This window comes from Balaenoptera acutorostrata, chromosome X (assembly GCF_949987535.1).
Source record: "Balaenoptera acutorostrata chromosome X, mBalAcu1.1, whole genome shotgun sequence".
NCBI lineage: Eukaryota > Metazoa > Chordata > Mammalia > Artiodactyla > Balaenopteridae > Balaenoptera > Balaenoptera acutorostrata.
The window spans coordinates 42120924-42139974 of record NC_080085.1 but is presented as its reverse complement, the minus strand read 5'-3'; the positions used below and the strand labels follow the sequence as shown (position 1 = coordinate 42139974).

At 40.2% G+C, this 19051-nt stretch overlaps 1 protein-coding gene across 2 annotated transcripts; it reads left to right on the top strand.

Annotated features, from left to right (window-relative positions):
• Positions 1–12445: 12445 nt before the first annotated feature.
• Positions 12446–18994, top strand: UXT (ubiquitously expressed prefoldin like chaperone). Of its 2 annotated transcripts, XM_007180275.3 has the most exons (7): positions 12446–12567; positions 12745–12851; positions 13825–13906; positions 14042–14109; positions 14378–14485; positions 18620–18683; positions 18899–18994. In XM_007180275.3, the coding sequence occupies exons 2-7, from the start codon at positions 12754–12756 to the stop codon at positions 18947–18949; spliced, it is 471 nt and encodes a 156-aa protein (XP_007180337.1). In that variant the 5' UTR covers positions 12446–12567; positions 12745–12753; the 3' UTR covers positions 18950–18994. The 2 variants fall into 2 exon arrangements, with proteins under 2 accessions (XP_007180337.1, XP_007180336.1); XM_007180274.2 differs by lacking the exon at positions 12446–12567 and having other exon boundaries at positions 12703–12851.
• The last annotated feature ends 57 nt before the right edge of the window (positions 18995–19051 follow it).

Below are 19051 nucleotides of genomic sequence, written 5' to 3'. Positions count from 1 at the left end.
TACTCATCCAACAAGGTCAACAAACTCCAAGAAGGGAAAACACAAACAGACCCACACCTAAACACACCATAGTTAAATTGTTGAAAGACAACGAGAAAACCTAGAAACTGACAAGAAAAAAAAATCACACAAAAAAGGAATCACAATACAATTAAAGCTGACATGTCATCAGAAACAATGCAGGGCAGAAGGCAATAGAATAATATTAAAAGTGCTGAAAGAAAAACACTGTCAAGCAATAACTCTATGTCAAATATGTGCTTCAAAATGAAGGCAAACTATCTCTGCCCATTCGTGCCATTGTGGTTTCAGAGAAGGCTGAATGGGAAGCCAAGATTTTCATTCCCGCCCTGCAGTAATGAGGCTACACCCCTTGTGATGCCCCAGACACCTAGACACTCTGTAAGGACCTTGGACTTCCACATCCAGCAGTAACAAAGATCTTACCCACTGGTGTCAGTGGAGGCCACGTGGGAAGCAGCAATGAGACCCTGACCCCTTCCTAGCCAGGGCAGTGTCAGCAAAGGCCTAGTGGGTAGTATTAACTCCCACCTCTACCCAGCAATAATGAGGTACCCCCACCAGGGTATCAACAGAGGCTATGGGGGGAACTGGGACTTTGACCACTACCTGGCAGTAATGAGGCAATACTCCCTTTTTGCTGTCAGCACAGTGTCTCATATCATAATACCCACAAGTGAAGGATGCAATGGAAAATCACTCGTAATACCAAGAATGAGGAAAATCCTATGTTGAATGAAAAAAACAAACAACAGATGCCAACACCAAGACAATACAGATGTTAGAATTATCTGACAAGGATTTTAAAGCAGCCATCATAAAAATGCTTCAGTTACGAACACACTTGAAACAAATGAAAAAACAGAGAATCTAAGCATAAGCAAAGAAACAAAAGATACAGAGAAAAACCAAACAGAAATTTTATAACTGAAAAATACAATAACTGAATTAAAAAAAACTCAATGGATGGGTTCAAAAACAGAATGGAGAGGACAGAGGAAAGAATCAGTGAACCCGAAAATAGAACAATAGAAAATACCTAATCTGAACATCAGAGAAAAAATAGATTGAAAACAATGAGTAGAGCCTCAGGGACCAGTAGAACATAAACTCCAACATTTGTGTCATCAAAGTCCTGGAAGGAGAGGCAAAAGAGGGCAGGGCTGAAAAAGTATTTGAAAAAGTAATGCCCGAAATTTTGCCATATTTGGTGAAAAATATAAACCTACAGATTCAAGAGGCTGAGCAAACTCTAAACAGAATAAATCTAAAGAAACCCATGTCTGGACACATCATTGTCAAACTTCTGAAGAACTAAACACAAAAATTCTTGAAAGCAAAGAGAGAGAAACAATACTTTATATGTGTGGGAAAACAATTTGGATGACAGTGAATCTCTCATCAGAAAACATGGAGACGAGAAGGAATTGGCATAACATTTTTCAAGTGATGAAGTAAAAAAAAATGTCAACCAAGAAGTCTTTAACCGGCAAAAATATCCTTTAGGAATAAAAGGGAAATCAAGGCATTCTCAGATGAAAATATCTTAGAGAATTTGTCACCAGCAGACCTACTTTGAAAGTATGGCTAAAGGAAATCCTTGTAACAGAAAAGTAATGAAAAAAGGAATCTTGGAGCACCAGAATGGAAGTCAGAACAACTGAAGGAGTAAAACAGGGGTAAATAAAATAGAGTTGATTTCTCTTGAGTTTTCTAAATCATGTTTGATGGTTGAAGCAAAAATTATAACATTGTTTGATGTGGTTTTCAATGTGTGTAGAGGCAATACTTAATATTATAAAAGGAGGAGGATAAAGGGACTTAAATGGAGGTAAGGACTTTACATTTTACTCTACTGGCAAAATAGGGGAAAATGTGGTATATACACACAATGGAATATTATTCAGCCATAAAAAGGAACAAAATACAAAATAAATGTTACAAATAAAATACAAATAAATGTTACATAAAAAGGAATAAAATACAAATAAATGTTACATAAAAAGGAATAAAATACAAATAAATGTTACAATAAAATACAAATAAATGTTAAATGAATGAACCTTGAAAACATCATGCTAAATGAAAGAAGCCAGATACAAAAGCTCACATATTGTATGTTTCTATTTATATGAAATGTCTAGAATATGCATCTCTACAGAAACAGGAAATAAATTTGTGGTTGCTTAGGGCTGGAGTGGACTGAAGAATGGGCACAGGAGTTCAATTTGAGGTGATGAAAATGTTTGAAAATTAAATTGTGGTGATGTTGCACAACTCTGTGAATATACTAAAAATCATTGAATTGTACACTTCAAATGTGTGGATTTTATTGCATATGAATTATATCTCAATAAAGCTGTTTCTTAAAGCATCGTAAACTTAAGTGTAAAACATAACACTACAAAACTTTTAGAATAAAATATAGGAGAAAATCTTTGGGAGCTAGGCTTGTGAAGATATAACACCAAAAGCATGGTCCAAAAAGAAAAATAATCAATAACTTGGACTTCAAAAATTAAAAGCTTTTGCTCCGCAGAAGACCCCATTAAGAGGACAAAAAGACAGATGGAGAAAATATTTGCAAACCATATGTATGACAAAGGATTTGTATCTAGAGTATGTAAAAGAACTCTGAAAACTCAAAAGTTTAAAAAAAAAAACAAAAACCAAGCCAATTAGAAAATGAGCAAAGGATGTGAAAAGACATTTCACCAGAGAGGATATACGAATGACAAACAAGCACAGGAAAAGATGTTCCACATCTTCAGCTATCAGGGAAATGCAAACTAAGGCCACAATGAGATATCACTACACACCTATTAGAATGGCTAAAATTTTTAAAATAGTGACAACACCAAATGCTAGAGAGGATGCAGATAAACTGGGTCACTCATACATTGCTGGTGGGACTATAAAATGTTACAGCCACTCTGGAAAATAGTTTGGCAGTTTCTTAAAGAAATTGAACATCACTACCATGCAACTCAACAATAGCATTCCTGGACATTTAACCTAGAGACATAAAAACTTAAATCCACACAAAAATCTGTACACAATTGTTCATAGCAACCTTATTGGTAATAGCCAAAAATTGGACACAGATGTAAAGAACAAATGTATGGACACCAAGGGGGAAAGGGATGGGATGGGAGGAATTGGGAGATAGGGATTAACACTTATATACTATTGATAATATGGATAAAATAGACAACTGAGGGGAACATACTGTATAGCACAGGGAACTCTACTTAATGCCCTGTGGTGTCCTAAATAGGAGGGAAATCCAAAAGGGAGGGGATATATGTATATGTATATGTATGGCTGTGCAGTAGAAGCTAATACAACATTGTAAAGCAACTATACTCCAATAAAAATTAATTTAAAAAAACAAAAACAAAAATCGGAAACAACCTAAATGTCCCTCAATAGGTAAATGTTTAACACCCTGTAATACATCCATACCATGGAATACTACTTGGCAACAAAAAGAAGGAACTATTGATACCTGCAACAACTTGGATGGATCTCCAGGGCATTATGCTGAGAGAAAAAAATAAATCTCAAAAGGGCACATACTGCATAATTCCATTTATAAAACATTCTCGAAATGACAAAATTATAGAAATGGAAAACAGATTAGTGGTTGCCAGGAGTTAAGAGATATTAGGGAGAGGGGGGTGCGATTATGAAAGGGTAGCATGAGGCAGATAATTTCATTGAGAGAATATTTTTGTATCCTGATTGTTGTAGAGGTTATTGAATCTGCACATGTAATAAAACAGCATAGAACTATCTATATACACACATCATACTGCTGTCAGTCTCCTTTGTTCAATATTGTACTATAGTTATGTAAGATTTAACCATTGCAGGAAACTGGATGAAAGTGCACAGGACCTCTCTGTGCTATTTCTTCAAATTCTAGTGAACCTACAATTATCTTAAAATTTCAAAAATTTAATGAAGACAAAATACATTTCTAGAGAAACAAAGACTAAGAGAATCTTTGCTGGGTGGTCTGTCTGGCTTACAAGAAATTGTAAAAGAAGTTTTAGAATTTTATTTTTAAACTTTATTATTTTGAGGCCATGTTGTTGGGTACATACAGGCCCTGGATTATAACTTTCTGGTGAATAGTTCATGTTCTCTTGTACAGATGTACCTTAATTAGACCCGTCCACCATTGATGGACATTTAGGTTGTTTCTAATATTTTGCTAATACACACGATGCTGCCATGCATGTTCTGGTTGTACTTCAATACATAATGGTGCTAATATACCTGTAGGATAAATTCCTAGAAGTGGAATTTCTGGATCAAAGAGTTAGGTGTACTTTAAACTAGTTAAAGATATTCTAGATGAAAAAGTTCTGGAAACGGATGGTGGTGATGGTTGCAGAACAGTGTGAATGTACTTAATGCTACTGAAGTACACTTAAAAATAGTTTAAATGGTCAATTTTATCTTAGGTATATTTTACAATAAACAAAATTTTAAAAATTCAAATATATATATATTCCTCTGTTTACTTCCCAAACAGCATGTAACAATATTTGCTTTCCCACATAGCTGTCAACTGTGGCCAACGTGGAGATGAGCTTGTCAGACTCCTCTTCAAGAAAGGACTCATTGCCCAGCTTTGAGAGGTATGGTTACTTGAGAGTCTCCAGTTGTTGGCTCTGCTGCGGTTCACCTCAGCTTTAGCGCCAAGGTCCCACTATCCCCAGCCAATTACTGAGCAATGAGGTGGTTCAAAGTGTGAGGCAGGACTCCTCTAATAGGTAATCTTTGCTCTGGAGCTCCTCGTTGGGCTAGCTGCAACTTTGTCAGGCTGGCATCATGGTCTGACAGCTTCCAATCCTGCCCAATCCTCCTTCCCCCCTTTTTCTTTCACAGGTGTTACTGCCCAATAAACCTGCACTTCTAACTCCATCTCAGTATCTACTTCCCAGAGAACTTAAGCTGTGACACCAACAGTATATAGCTGACCCTTGAAGAACACAGGGGTTGGGGTGCTCCCCATAAGAATCCACGTATAACTTTTGACTTCCCTAAAACTTACCTACTAATAGCCTACTGTTGACCAGAAGCCTTACTGATAAGGTAAACAGTTGATAAACACATATTTTGTATGTTATATGTATTATATACTGTATCGTTACAATAAAGTAAGCTAGAGAAAAGAAAATGATATTAATAAAATCATAAGAAAGAGAAAATACATTTATAGTACTGTACTGTATTTATTGATAAGTTCAAGTCATCTGTTTACAAGATGAATCATCTCTCAGTACCTACATCAATATTGCCTTATATGATACAAAGCACTGTAGGGACTTCCCTGGTGGTCCAGTGGCTAAGACTGCACGTTCCCAATGCAGGGGGCCTGGGTTCGATCCCTAGTCAGGGAACTAGATCCCACATGCTGCAACTAAAGATCCCGCATGCCACAACTAAGACCCGGTGCAGCCAAATAAATAAATAAACATTAAAAACAGAACACTGTAGATGTTATCTGTATTACTAACACTAGACATCAAAAATGAAAAGATAATGTGAAAAAGATATTCATATTTATTCATAGTTATAATGTTTCATGCATTGATAGTGAAGAAGCACAATATGATTGCTTTATGATAGGCTAGTATAATTGATACAATTGTTTCACAGTAGCCTAGCCTATACACTAATAAATGAATCATTATAAAATTTTTATGGCATACAGTATTTGTCATATTCATAATACAATATTAGAAACACTGTTACTTTTTTATTTTTACTTTTTAAAAAATTTTAAATTAATTTTTATTGGAGTATAGTTGATTTACAATGTTGTGTTAGTTTCTGCTGTACAGCAAAGTGAATCAATTATACATATACATATATCCACTCTTTTTTAGATTCTATTCCCATATAGGCCATTACAGAGTATTGAATAGAGTTCCCTGTGCTATACAGTAGGTACTTATTAGTTATCTATTTTATATATAGTAGTGTGTATATGTCAATCCCAATCTCCCAATTTAGAAACAAGGTTACTGTTAAAAAACCAACAGTTACCTGTGATTATAGGCTGATACTCAGTTTCTCCAACTGAGAGAGAGAGAGAGAGAGAGAGAGAGAGAGAGAGAGAGAGAGGAGAGAGGAATACTGTATGGTAATGTTATTCTTTGAAAGCAAAGTTATAAAACAGTAAGAAAACTAACACTATTAAATCTTATATTTATATCACTCATCTTATGCCTATGTAGGGATAGACTAGTATCTACATATACTTTACACATTCATGATATAGCTTTTTCTTAATTTTTTCAATATTTCTAGGCTACATGTTTCATCTGCAAGTTTTTTCAAATTGTCACAAATCTCCAAAAAATTTTCCAATATATTTATTGGACCCATGCAGATCAAACCCTAATCCTGTTGTTCAAGGGTCAACGGTATTACAAATCTTTCTGGTCTTTTCCAACCTGATAGATGAAAAAGAGCATTTCATATCTTTATCTTGCATTTCTCTATTATGATTTAGGATGAACACATTTTCATGTATTTAAAAGTGATTTGTGGGACTTCCCTGGTGGTCTAGTGGCTAAGGCTCCGTGCTCCCAATTGCAGGGGCCCCAGGTTCAATCTCTGGTCAGGGAACTAGATCCCACATGCATGCCGCAACTAAGAGTTTGCATGCCACAATTAAAGATCCTGCATGCTGCAACTAAAGATCCTGCATGCTGCAACAAAGATTGAAGATCTCGTGTGCCGCAACTAAGACCTGGCACAGCCAAATAAATAAATAAATAAATAAATAAATAAATAAATAAAATTATAGGGCTTCCCTGGTGGCGCAGTGGTTGAGAATCTGCCTGCCAATGCAGGGGACATGGGTTCGAGCCCTGGTCTGGGAAGATCCCACATGCCGCGGAGCAACTGGGTCCATGAGCCACAACTACTGAGCCTGCGCATCTGGAGCCCGTGCTCCGCAACAAGAGAGGCCGCGATAGTGAGAGGCCCGCGCACGGGGATGAAGAGTGGCCCCCGCTCACCGCAATTAAAGAAAGCCCTCGCACATAAACGAAGACCCAACACAGCCAAAAATAAATAAATAAATAAATTTATTAAAAAAAATTATAAATAAATAAATAAATAAAAGTGATTTGTATATCTATGAATTGTCTCTGTCTAGTTCCTTTTAAATTATTGGCCTTTTATATTGATTTGTAAGCACTCTTTATATATTAAGTAAACTAGCCATTGATTGTATCTCTTGTATCTCTTGCAAATTTTTCTTCGCATTTGTCATTTGGCTTTAAGGCTTTTTAAGTTAATCATGCATACATTAATTTTATGTACACAATGTATCAATATATTCTCTCATGACTTGAGAATTTTATGTCATGATTAGAAAGGACTTCACTCTGAGAGAATAATAAAAGATTCTTCCATTTTTTTCCTTCTAGCACGCTTATAGTTTTATTTTTACATTTAAATCTTTAATCCATCTGGAATTCATTTTAGTGCAGGAAGTGAAGGAGAGTTCTAATTTTATAGTTTCCTGCTGAGTGCCATGAAATATTTCCTTCTGCTGATGAACTGGTATGCTTTTCCCTCATAAACAATACAAATCACATAACTGATGAAAGAAATTTTCACATTCTGACTTACTTCACTCTGTATGACAGACTCTAGGTCTATCCACCTCACTACAAATAACTCAATTTTGTTTCTTTTTATGGCCGAGTAATATTGTATTGTATATATGTGCCACATCTTCTTTATCCATTCATCTGTCCATGGACACTTAGTTTGCTTCCACGTCCTGGCTATTGTAAATAGTGCTGCAATGAACATTATGGTACATGTCTCTTTTTGAATTATGGTTTTAAGTCAGAAAGAGAAAAACAAATACCATGTGCTAACACATATATATGGACTCTAAAAAATGGTTCTGTTGAACCTAGGGGCAGGACAGGAATAAAGACGCAGAGGTAGAGAATGGACTTGAGGACACGGGGAGGGGGAAGGGTACGCTGGGACAAAGTGAAAGAGTAGCATTGACATATATACACTACCAAATATAAAATAGCTAGCTAGTGGGAAGCAGCTGTATAGCACAGGGAGATCAGCTCGGTGCTTTGTGACCACCTAGAGGGGTGGGATAGGGAGGGTGGGAGGGAGACGCAAGAGGGAGGGGATGTGGGGATATATGTATACATATAGCTGATTCACTTTGTTATACAGCAGAAACTAACACAACATTGTAAAGCAATTATACTCCAATAAAGATGTTAAAAAAGAAAAAGAAATTTTCACATATTGAGGTATAGGGAAGTCATTCTGGCATATACATAAGTTAACTTGAATTTTATGCTAACTAAAACTGCCTGTGGCCTATCAAACTTACATTGTGCATACGCTTTAATTATTAAGGAAAAGGGTGCATTGACCAGCAGTAAAAAATGTCCATGTTAAAGATTAAATGCCTCCCTTCCTGGGTTGACAATGGTTGTACGCCAATGTTTAACACGCCCTTAACAGGTGTCAAAGCCGTACTGACTCGCTCTGTATGTGCTGATCTGTTTTTTTTTAACTTTGAAGGAAGTATCCCTGACTTGTTTGATGTTCTTTCTTCTGACAAGATATAAAACCAAGCTTCTCCGGAGCAGTTCCTCAGAGTTATCTGAGAGAGACTGCCTTCCAGGCTAGAGTCCTCAATTTGGCTCAAATAAAACTCTGTTCTATTCCTATTATATTTAGATTGTTTAAAGATTATTTTCATCGACATAACTAACCCAATTTCCTTTTTGCTATGGCTGTGGGAAGATCAGAGACAAATTCACAGCTATGCATAGATGTGAATTTCATACATACTTCCCAATCTTCTTTGATGTTAATCTTTTACTTGCTTTATATTTTCTGTGATCTTACCTTTACTTTTCAATGTAATGGGATGTATTTTTATCAGGTTCCAAATATCCAGTGGAAAATAAAGTAGGTAGTGAATGAACAAATGAGCTATAACTCATCTGGGCCTCAGTTATTTCTTACTCTTCTTGGGTAAAGGCAAAGGCAGAGATCTCTAAGTCAGAGCTGGGGGAGGTTAGGGGATAGGAGGTTGGACCGGAGGAAGAGAAAATATAAATAGAGATATAAGAGCCTCATATCTCCCAGAAGCCTGAAAACGCCCACCCATAAGCCAGTAAGAAGTCACAAGCTGAAGCCAGGGAGGCCCATGTACTTATTATAGTCCCAACCTATGTATTGGTGACTGACATGATTGTGTAGAGCTAGGATTGGCAAACTTTTTCTGTAACGGGCCAGATAGTAAATTCTTTAGAATTTTCAGGCCATATGGTCTCTTTGGCAACTACTCAACTCTGCCATTGTAGTGATGACAAATTGAAATTATAATGGAGTAATCACAGTTCAGACATACAAAAAATGGAGTCGGGCAGCTGTTGGGGATCTTGTCTCAGAAACATCCCTGCACCACTGAGAACTTGAATTTTCTCTGAACTGTATCAAACTCAAGGACACCAGCACCCCTTTTCAAAACAATATCTGCTAGCAGCTGCTAGTTGCAACCTTGTAGTTTCAAAGTCCCCCCTTGGCATCTATGTAATCATTTTGAACCCCAGCCAATGCTTGCTTAACAAGCACACTCACTTCTTACCAGCTGCAATCCTAATTCTTGACAATTTATGTAACCTTGTGGTGTTTTTTTGCCTTTATAAAATTCCCCCATTTTGTAGTCCTGCAGAACACAATTCAAGTGCTTCTTGGGTCTGTGTCTCCTGGACTAGTCCTAACAAACCCCAAATAAATGCCTCTTTATTTCAACCACGCCTCCGTTCTTGGAATTCTTGGTTAACACAGCATGAAAGCAGCCACAGACAATAAGTTGTCGACAGAAATAATCAATAAACAGTCTATGATAGGAATAGGAATAGAAAAGAACTGAGCCAAACTGAGGACTATAGCCCAGAAGACAGCCTCTTAGATAACTCTGAGGAACTGCTCCGGATAAGCTTGGTTTTCAGCCGAGTTTTGTATCTTGTTAGAACAAAGAACATCAAACAGGTCAGGGATACATTCCTACAAAGTTAAAAAAGAAAAAAACAGATCAGAACGTGCAGAGCAAGTCAGTATGGCCTTAGCACCGGGGGAGGGAGTCTTATCATTGAAGGAGTACCAGCATTGGCATCCCAGGAAGGGAGGCATTTAATCTTTATCTTTAACATGGATATTCTTTACTTCTAGTCAATGCGCCCTTTTCTTTAATAATTAAAGTAGATGTACAGTGTAAGTTTGATAAGCCACAAACAGGCTGTTTTGTTTTAGTAAGCATAAAATTCAGGTTAACTCATGTATAAGCCAGAATGACTTCCCCATACCTCAATGTGTGAAAATTTCTTTCATCAAAGTAAATGAATGAGTGTGGCTATGTTTAAAACTTTACTACTGGACACTAAAATTTGAATTTCATATAATTTTCACACGTCACAAAGTATTCTTCTTTTTACTTTTTTTCAAGCCTTTAAAAATTGTAAATAGTATTCTTAGTTTGCAGGCAGTGGGAAAACAAGGGTCAGCAAACTGGGGGCCACAGTGTGCTGACCTCGATGTAAAACTTCGATGAGGAAGTTTGTTATTGGGAGTAGGTGTACAATGGTCACTTAACACTTGCTTTACAATACAAGCCTCCCTTAGATCAATAAATTACAGTCCTAGAAATTTGTCACAAGAAAATAAACATGGTAGCACACAAAATTTTGAAAGCAAAGACTGTTAACTTATCCTGGATTATAACAATGAAAAGAACTGGACACATCCAAACATCGAGGAACAGAAGACTGGCTCAAAAATCTGAGGCCATCCAAAAGACAGAATGCTATACAGCCATGTCAACAATTATTGCGTGGTCTGAAACGAGAGAAAGAAAATGCTATCAAATATTAACATTTGGTGAATCTAAGTGAAGGCTATATGGGTGTTCAGTGCCCACTTTTCTGTAGGTTTGAAATGTAAAAAATAAAGTTGGAAACCTTTTTAAAAAGAAAAAAAAAAGGTTTTTGTGGAATGTAAGTTAATAGACTTGCACAAACCCATCTCCAGCTCATCAGAACTCTGTGCTCTCCATGTTAAATAAAGATAATAAATGTAACACCTTTTTTTCACAAGAAAATGGTATAGATTAACTCGATATTTGTCTAACTACCTAGTGTCTGTTTTGATCAAACTAAATGTAATTGTAACCATATGTAACATGAGAAGATTTACCAAAAAAATTTTTTAACTCACAATATTTCCTTTGCAATCATCTTGTTCTAAGGGCAAAGAAAAGCTTGACTTGCTCAGGTTTTGAGTATTTGAAACAAAGCTTGCTTAAAAGACACGTAAACCCGCAAATTATCTGGGGAGACTTCCCTGATAGGGGTGGGTGCTCTAGGCCCGGCAGGTGGGAATATCATTTGGGGGATCCAGCATCCAGGTTCTCCTCCAGGCTCAGGCCTGGACTTACTGGGTTAGATGCTATTATTTGAAAATTTAACATGGGAAATAAATCCATTCAGTAGTTTGAGCGCTTAGAAATAAACTAATAAAAAGCTTACACATTTAGATAAAAACATAGGAACTATTTCAGCTACAAGATAACCTATCTTGGGCAGAGGACTTCAGCGACCCTCCAATTGACGCCCCTATTAAATGACGTGATTAGACATAGTGCATTGTCAATCTCTGCTTGAACCCCAGTTAGATTGTGGGCCACAGAGCTGGAGTCATCAAAGGTGCATTTTAGAAAAACTGTCTCCTTTTAAAAACGTTTTTTTAATGCTCACATTCATTTCCATTATCGGGAGTCAAACCCAAACTTCCCGTGTGAAAAATCAAAATCCAGGGCGATACAAGGATGTACTTTCCTTTTTACAGACCAGATCCATGATCGATTCTAGCCCGTCTGCTTCTGAAGCTCGGACTTATTTATTTATTTGTTTATTTATTTGTTTGTTTTTTTATTTATTTATTTTCAACATCTTTATTGGAGTATAATTGCTTTACAATGGTGTGTTAGTTTCTGCTGTATAACAAAGTGAGTCAGCTATAGGTATACATATATCCCCAGATCTCCTCTTGCGTCTGTCTCCCTCCCCCCCATCCCACCCCTCTAGGTGGTCACAAAGCACCAAGCTGATCTCCCTGTGAAGCTCTTACTTTTAAATACTAAACACTTTACTCTCTCTACTTCCACCTGTGCGTCCCGCCTCCTCTGGAACCCGCCAAATCCTATTAAACCCCACCCCCACCAACCACGCGCAGTCCTCATAGGCTCCGCGTTTAGTCCCGGTTTCCACGCTCTGCAGCCTTCCTTAATCTCATCGGATTTTGTAAAGGCCCGCCCTTCTCTTCTCTCAGGCGTTTTCTTCCGTTCAGGACCACCCCACGCCACCTGGTTATTTGGTTGGCCAGCGCCCTCGTTGTACGTCATTTACCCGCGCCACCCGGAAGCTAAGGTTCTTACCAACCCTTCTTTTTGCCGGCGGCTCTCAGGTAACGGCCGCGTTTGGGTGTCCCTGTGTGACCGGGTCCCAGAGTTGGGAGGGGCAGAAGGCTGAACCCCCAGCTTGAGCCGGAAGACCTCACTCCTAACGTTGAGAGGGTGCAGATGTACTGTGCTTGAGGGCAAACTGAGTGGTTATCATGGTCTTCCCCCTCCTCATTCCTCAGGAGCCCATCATGGCGACGCCCCCTAAACGGCGGGCGGTGGAGGCCACCGCGGAGAAGGTGCTGCGCTACGAGGCTTTCATCTCTGACGTGCTGCAGCGGGACCTGAGGTGAGTGACAGAATAGGGGGCGGGTCGCTTGGAGCGGTGCACGTGGTGAGCGGGGCGTTCGAAGTCTGGGCGTAGCCTTCTGATTGGTGGGTGAGGCGTTCGGAACCCGGCCCCGCGCGCCATTCAAGGGGGTAGGAGGGGCGATATCCGGGGTGCGACGGCGGGGGGCGGGGGGGGAGAAGACATGAAGGCCTTAATGGAGGGTGTGTCCGCGCATGCGCGGGCTCAGATGGCACTTAAGGATTACGAGCGAGTTTTCAGGTTCGAATCCTGGCTTGGCCTTTTCGCTTTCCGTGTGAACACGTTGTACCTCGCCTCGAGTTTCTGTGCCTCAGTTTTCTCATCTGGGAAATGGGGAAGTTAATGCAACCTTCCTCATGTGGTGGTTTTGAGTTTTCAACGTGTTCAGTCCTTGTAAAGGATTTAACTTGGATACTAGAGGCTCAATGAGTATGAAAAATTATTATTCCTATCATTATTAATCTGAGCAGGAAGTAGAGTTTTCAGGTCTAGGATTATGAGCATCCTAAAAGGGATGGAGGATTTTTTTCTAGGGTGAGAATGGGGTATCCTGATTGGAGGGAGGCATTGGGAGTAGAGTGTAATAATACTAATAAATAATAGCTAACACATATATAGAGCTTCTTATTTGGCAGGCACTATTCTAAATGCTTTATAGTAAACTCATTTAATCCTCCTAATGACTCTGTGAGGTAATACTCGTTATTCCTATTTTAAAGATGGGGAAATTGAGTTCCAAAAAGGTTACTCACTTGCCAAAGTCACACAGCTAGTAAAATGGAAAGCCCGGATTCAAACCGAAGTAGTCTGACCCAGAGTTCAAATCTTGACTTATGCACTAAAACACCTCTTTAGGGCATGGTGACATGAGAGTCTCAGAGGGTCATGATATGCGGTATTCCGAGAGAGACAGGACTTCCTCTTGGTCACCATTTTACTCTTGTCCCATCAGAAAGGTGCTGGACCATCGCGACAAGGTATATGAGCAGCTGGCCAAATACCTTCAACTGAGAAATGTCATTGAGCGACTCCAGGTAAAGATGCCAGGGTTAGGTACCATCTTTTTGTGGGCAAAGGAGGGGGAAGAGAGGAGATACCCCAGACCAAAACCTGTCACCTAACCTAAAAATTGACCACTGATCCCTACCTCTTTCTCCCTGGCCCCACAGGAAGCTAATCACTCGGAGTTATATATGCAGGTGGATTTGGGCTGTAACTTCTTCGTTGACACAGTGGTGTGAGTGTCTACCCGCCCCTCTGAGCCCACAGGGTTCAGCTTCCCCTTTCCTTCATTCAACAAAAATTTTTTTTGAGTATTTGCTATGTACCAGACACTGCTAGGTGCTGGAGATGTGACAGTAACTAAGATAGGACAAAATCCCTGCCCACCCAGAGCTTCAATTTGGGGAAGGCGGGCGAGAGGGGAGTAAAAAAAATCTCAAACTGTGTGGTGTGCTAAACAGGGATAAGGACTTGCCCGCTTCCTCTAACCACTGTTTCCTTAGCCCAGACACTTCACGGATCTATGTGGCCCTTGGATATGGTTTTTTCCTGGAGTTGACACTGGCAGAAGCTCTCAGGTTCATTGATCGTAAGAGCAGTCTCCTCACAGAGTAAGTCCATTGCATGAGGATAGTGCCTAAAAAACACCACCATTTGCAACACCCTTCTTCCCCCTTTCCCCATGGCTACCTGGGATGACACTTAGGAACCCATCTCCCCTCCCCCTCAGGGCTAGGGCTGAGGAAAGTGGGGATGCAAAGCTTAGCCCCAGGTGTAGAACATAATAAGCACTGATATATGGTCTTTTATTGTTCACTCACACAAAAATTTATTGGGCATCTGCTGTGTGCCAGGCTCTGTGCTTGGTGGTGGGGAGGCAGCAGGGAACAAGACAGAAGGGTTCCTTGAAGGCTTACCTCCTAGAAGGACTATAACTGTTACACATCAGCACAGTTTTGACCAGATCCTGGAGGTCTCGGCCTATAAATCAGAAACAATAAAACAAATTACCTCTGACTTCACCTCCTTCTAATTTTCCTGCTCGTTCACTGTGCTCTCACCACACTAACCTTCCCAGGCTTCTTTAAACACCCTCAGAATGATCCCACCTCAGCGTGATTGCAGGGGCTCTTCTCTCTGCCTACAGCACTCTTTCCCCAGGTACCTGCATTGCTTCCTTTCTCCTTATTCAATTTAAGTCTTGCTTAAATGTCACTTCCTCAATGAGGCTTTCTATAACCTAACTTTAAAATTGCAACCCCTGGCACTCCTGATTCCCCGCCCTTGTTCTACTTTTTCCTTTTTTCTCTAGCACTTACGACCTCCTAATGTTTACTGTGTAATTTACTTCTTTACAATGTTCACTGCCTCCTCGCGTTAGGATATAAGCTTTGCAAAGGGAGAGATTTTCTCTATATCCCAAGTCACTAGAATAGCACATAGCATATAGTAGGCACTCTGTTTGTTGAATGAATTTAAAAGCATATGCTGGAAATAGATTTAAGTGGGGATTGAAGCAGATCTCTGTTGGTGGTGATGGGGAGGTAATGTGGGGATAAAGAATGGGCTCCAGTTGAGTTTAAGGTTCTGTGCAGGGAACGGGAATTGGGAGTGTGGACGGGAGGTCTGAAATGTGGCTAGGGAAGGCCTCCCAGAGGAAGTGACATTTGAGTCACTTGGTTGAGTGAACAAGCCGTAGGGCTGTCTGGGGAAGAGCATTCCTGGCAAGGCAACAAGTGTGCCTGCCATGTTAGGAGGAACTGCCGAGAATGGTGAGCATTCACTCACTCAGATGGAGTGAGTGAGGGGACGCTGAGCAAATACACTTAGATTAACAACATCTCACAAGTGTGAACCCCACGGATCTAAGATTCCGTCTAGGTTATATTTCTCTTTATTCCTACATTCATTTCTTCCAGAGTTGCCTCCCTTAGGTTTCAGTAATTCTTCTCTTTTCAAACCTTTTCAGGATTTCAGTGTCCGTAGACCCAAATGAGCCTCAGACCCGCTGGGATTTCTAAGTCTTACTGATCAGGCCAGTTGGTGAATAATTTGGTTGAGGGACCTGGTTTCATAGGCCAATGCAGTTCTGAACTTGGTGGCCATTTAGACCAAGTCCAATTTTTTATGACAAAGCCTTCCTTGTTATGTCACAGGATTCCTGAGCCTTTCACATAGGTTTTAATTTTATGAGACTTGATGTCTTTCCCCAAAATGAGGTATTTGTCATTGCCTGCCCCCTGTCTGGTATTTTTGATTTATTGACCTGGTCTATTAGTGTGATGAGAAATGTGAATCTCTTACTACTTTATGATAATTAGTAGGACTCGGTAGTAATTGAATCTTTCTAGGAGATGAAGATTTGAGTCTGTGTAGCTCACTCTCTTCTTTAAAATACTTGGTTATTCCGGACACACTTTAAAGTAACTTTCTTTCAGGTTATTTTATTTAACCAAAATGGCCTATCAGTCCTTCCTGTTCTCAGTCTGTTTCTTTGTTTGAGGAGTGGGAGGATCAGGTCTCTGTGTACATTCTTTCTGATTACAGAGAAAGGAGTACACATCCATACCCATAAGCAGACATGATTATAGAAGAAACGAATAACCATATGACTATTAACACTGCCTTACATATTAATCAGTAGCAATAAATTAAACATATCCCTTTTGTGTTACAACTAGCATTTGGTGAACTTTATACTTTTCTCCTCCTTTTTTTTTAAGCGTTGAAACCTTTCACAGACTAAGCTTGTACATTGAGTGCCTACTATGTGCCGCACACTGTTTTTGTTCCTGAGGATACAGCGGGAAACAAAGCAGACCAAATCTCTGCCCTTACGCAGCTTACATTCTAGTCAGGGAAGACAGACAGTAAACAAATAAGTAAAGGATGTAGTATGTCACAGGTTGACAGTGTTGCAGAGAACAACAAGGATTGGAGATTAGAAACATTGCCTCTGAGGGAGCAGTTGCAATTTTAAATAGAATGCTTGATTGGATGTGGGGTGTGAGAAAAAGAGAGGAGTCCAGGTTTTTGGCTGAGCAACTAGGAGGATGGAATTGCCATTTTATGAGATGGAGAAGATAAGGGAGGAGCAGATTTGGAGGGGAAGATCAGGACCTGCAGTCTAGGACCTGTTAAGTGTGAGGTGCTCGTTAAACACTGAAATAGATTTTCTGAAGATGTAGTTAAAACTCCCAAGGCTGGAGTTCGGGAGAGAGGGCTGGATTGAAAATATAAATTTGGGAGACAGTGATATATAAATGGGTTCATACTATTTTTTCCCAATTTGACATCCTATGTTGTTGCCTTCTACTTTTCTTAACAGTATTTCGTTTCCTTAAAACACTCCTACACTGACAGATAGCTCAGCCAATAAAATCCACATTCCTATCATGATATCAAGACCCTGCATGATCTAGCCCCTTCCTACCTCTTGGATCTTATCCTGTGCCACTTTCCTTCCACCATTCGCTTAGTTTCTAACACTGGTCTCCTGACAGCTCCTCAGAAAGCTCTCTCCTGCCTCTTGGACTTTTTGTGGAAAAGACTGTCCTACTGTTTAACTCCTACTCATTCTTCAGAAAGGCCTTCCTTGATCCTTTGTATCAATTAGGATTCTTTTGGGTGAGACTGGTCCCAGTTGGCATAGATATAAGGAATTGACTAGTTCACATAACTCAACAGTCCAGAGCCAGAGTGGTTTCAGGCAACTCCAGCTTCCCAGTTGCTTAGGCCTTGGTGTCTTCCTTAAGTCCTCTCTCTCGCACCCAGCATCCTCCTTTGGTAAATCCTGTTGACTCTACCTTCAAAATATATCCCAAATCCAATCATTTCTCATCACCTCAACTGCTGCCGCTGTGGTGTGAGTCTGCATCTCTCACCTGGACTGTTTCAATAGCCTCCTCACTGGGCTTCCTCTTCCACGCTAGCTGTCCTTATCCCTAGTCAGTTCTCCACACAGCAGCCAGATGGATCCTCTTAAACCCTAGTTGTTTCACAAGCCTTCTCTGATCACAATCCTCCCCTGGCTCCCATCTCACTTAGGGTAAAAGCCAGAGTCCTTACTATGGCCTGGCAACTTTTACATGATCTGTCTCCCCCACTTCCCTCTCTGACCTCACCTCCTACAACCCCCCTTCGCTTATTCTTCTCCACCCATGCTGGCCTCTTTGCTGTGCCTCAGACATGCCAGGTACACTCCCACCTCAGAGCCTCTGCATTTGCTGCCCCTTGTGTCTGGAACACTCATCCTCCGTGTATTCACATGATTCGCCTCTTCATTTTAAGTCTTTACTCAAATGCTTCTCAGTGAAGCCATCCCTAAGCACTCTAATTAGAATTACAGCCCCCATGCCTGCACTCCTTATCCTCTCTTATCATTTAATTTTTTCATTGTACTTATAACCATCTGACATACTCTGTGTTTTATTCCATCACTGTCCCTCTTAATGAGAATTTGAGCTCCACGACGCCGAGATTTTTGTTTGTTGTGTTTGCTGCTATCTCCCCAGTACCTAAAACGACCCGGCATAGAGTAGGCGTTCAATAAATGTCTCTGAATCTGTGCCGTCCAGATGGCAGCCAGGCATCTCTGCATAGGAGCAGGTCAGGTAATAGGATGTCCTACCACCTGCCGTGTGGAAGTCATCCAGGATGTAGGTAGTTCCTGAAATGATGAGGAAGCATCATCCTCATGATCGTAAGTGGGGCCCACTTCGCCCTTTCTTGTTTCTTTTCTCCAGGCTCAGCAACAGCCTCACCAAGGACTCCATGAATATCAAGGCCCATATCCACATGTTGCTAGAGGTGAGAGCAACTCACCCCATTCCCAGACTCTATCTCCAAATGTTTACGGTGGTGACCTGAGGAAGAGAGAGAGCCAGAGATGGGAAGTACCATCTTTCCCTCTAAACTGAAGTCAAATTGAAGCCGAGCTGGCTCGGAGGGAAGGGAGTTCTGAGCAAGCCTGGGGTGGGGCCTGGACCCAGGCTCCGTTCAGTCTTTTCTGTTCTCTTTTTCAGGGGCTTAGAGAACTACAAGGCCTGCAGAATTTCCCGGAGCCTCACCATTGACTTCTTCCTACCTCCCCTGACATTAAAGAGCCTGAATGTCTTTGAGTCATATGGCCCTTCTTTCCCCCCTTAACCCCTGCAGTTTGCGAAAGTGCCCTATTT